Source organism: Cebus imitator, unplaced genomic scaffold (assembly GCF_001604975.1).
Source record: "Cebus imitator isolate Cc_AM_T3 unplaced genomic scaffold, Cebus_imitator-1.0 Scaffold43, whole genome shotgun sequence".
Taxonomy (NCBI): domain Eukaryota; kingdom Metazoa; phylum Chordata; class Mammalia; order Primates; family Cebidae; genus Cebus; species Cebus imitator.
Genome location: NW_016107358.1, coordinates 3,817,793 through 3,819,728, shown reverse-complemented (window position 1 = coordinate 3,819,728; position 1,936 = coordinate 3,817,793). Strand labels below are relative to the sequence as shown.

Genomic DNA, 1,936 nt, shown 5'->3' with positions numbered 1-1,936 from the left:
TGATTCTCCTGCCTTAGCCTCCCAAGTAGCTGGGATTACAGGTGCATGCCACCACCCCTAGCTATCCCCTTGGTTTTTAATGTCATTAGCTTCACAGAATCTGAGACTTTTTATAATCTCCTGACTGATGTGGAAATACATTTGTAAGTACGGAGAGGTGGAGCTTGGTCTTTGAACAATTACTTTGTGCACATCGCACCAATGACTCAGTTATCCTCTTCCAACCGAGACCCGGACAACCTCACGTCAGCCCTGCTTGTCTGGGTCCCTGTTACTGGTATTCAGATTCCAGCGACCTAAAAATCTCAGAACAGGCTCTGTTGACTATTTAGCCTCTCCAAAACACAAACCAGAATAAAAAGCCAAATGGAAATATATTCCTAGAAATATGTAAATGCGAATCCCATTTGTGATGTAGAGTCCTGACGAAGTATGTTACTTACATAGCTGCTACTCAGCTATGAGATATTCTCTGGATGTTGGAGTGGGCTTTTTCATAAAGCTGGCTTGATTCCATCCACAGATCAGAAGCTTCTGACATATTTGCAGAAGTTGCTTCTCTTTCAGGCCTGCCCTCTCAGATCCCTGTGTCTTTTCAATGACTTCCTAAGCAACGTGGCACACTCTTGCCTGGACGTCTCGTGTGTTCTCAGTAGACTCATTGCAATTATAGCACTGGCCTGTGTTCCTTTCATACCTTCAATATGCCCTTTAAATAAACAGTGATGGGGTGAGGAGAGAGGATTGATTGGATGCTGTGGACTGAGACACTTGGAAACATAAATAAGGCACTTTGGAGTTTTCAGTACAGAGGCTATTGGTGTTCTGTGTTCACTGAATTTTCCCCTCACTCACCATTGCATGATTCAGCCACACTGGGAAAACAGTATCTAGGGCCTTGGGGTAAACAAGATCTCGATTGTAGAGAAAAAGGATCCAGAATGCCAAAAATACAAACTGGAAAATAAAACACAAAATAACATCATTAGACTTGTTTTTACTGAGAGCTTTCTAAGATAACCAAGGAAACGCGGCTAAATAGAAACAGATAACCATTTTAAAGATATCTTACATATACATTATAGGAATATAATATATGCCAATTCTATAATAAGCATTTTCCCCTTCATTTCATTGCTATATCTGCTCTCTCTGGGGACTCCTCAATGTGCCAGAGAGTTAGGGATCAATTATTTGTCATCGTGGCAGGCAGAGAAGATATGAATAAACAGGATTCCCAGACCATTAGTCATTTATTTTAACCAATAACTTCTTTCTCTAAACTTTCACCAGGAATGCCAAAAGTGGGCACATGGAGTGGCTTGAGTCATACATGTTCCTTGTCCACCCTCTAAATAGGCATGGCTAGGGGAAGCAGGAAGGCTGAAAACCATGAGAGGTGCCAAACTCCCAGGAAAATGCACAAGCTAGTCAACTGAGGGCTGGATCTCCCTAGTGTCAGAACTTTGAATTGATCTCCTCTTGTACTCCTTAGCTCTTTTGTTAAAGCATCTATCCTCTATGCTACAAAGTCAATATAAAGATAAGGAAGTTAAAAACTATTAAACTTCTGATCTTCCCATCATCTGACATTTCACAGGTTCCATTTCTAAGCCTTAAAAAAATAAACAGACTTCATTGTCAATTTTAAAAACTTGGCTATAGCCAGACTTGGTGGCTCATGCCTGTAATCCCAGCATTTTAGGAGGCCAAGGCAGGCAGATCATTTGAGCTCAGGAGTTCAAGATCAGTCTGGATGACATGGCAAAACCATGTCTCTACCAAAAGTACAGAAAAGTAGCCAGGCATGGTAGCATGTACCTATAATCCCAGCTACTTGGAAAGCTGAGACAGGGGGATCGATAGAGCCTGGATGAGGCCGCAGTGAATCAAGATCGCACCACTGTACTCCCACCTGGGCAACAGAGTGAGACCC

General features: G+C 42.2%; 1 protein-coding gene across 2 annotated transcripts in view; it reads right to left on the bottom strand.

The window, feature by feature from the left end:
• LOC108302928 (androgen dependent TFPI regulating protein) overlaps window positions 1–1,936 on the bottom strand; it is a 66,765-nt gene that overhangs the window by 52,122 nt on the left and 12,707 nt on the right. For both annotated transcript variants that reach the window (XM_037737829.1, XM_017526662.2), the window contains one exon: window positions 856–957. In XM_037737829.1, the coding sequence (XP_037593757.1) occupies window positions 856–957 (102 nt within the window). The remainder of the gene's footprint in view (window positions 1–855; window positions 958–1,936) is intronic.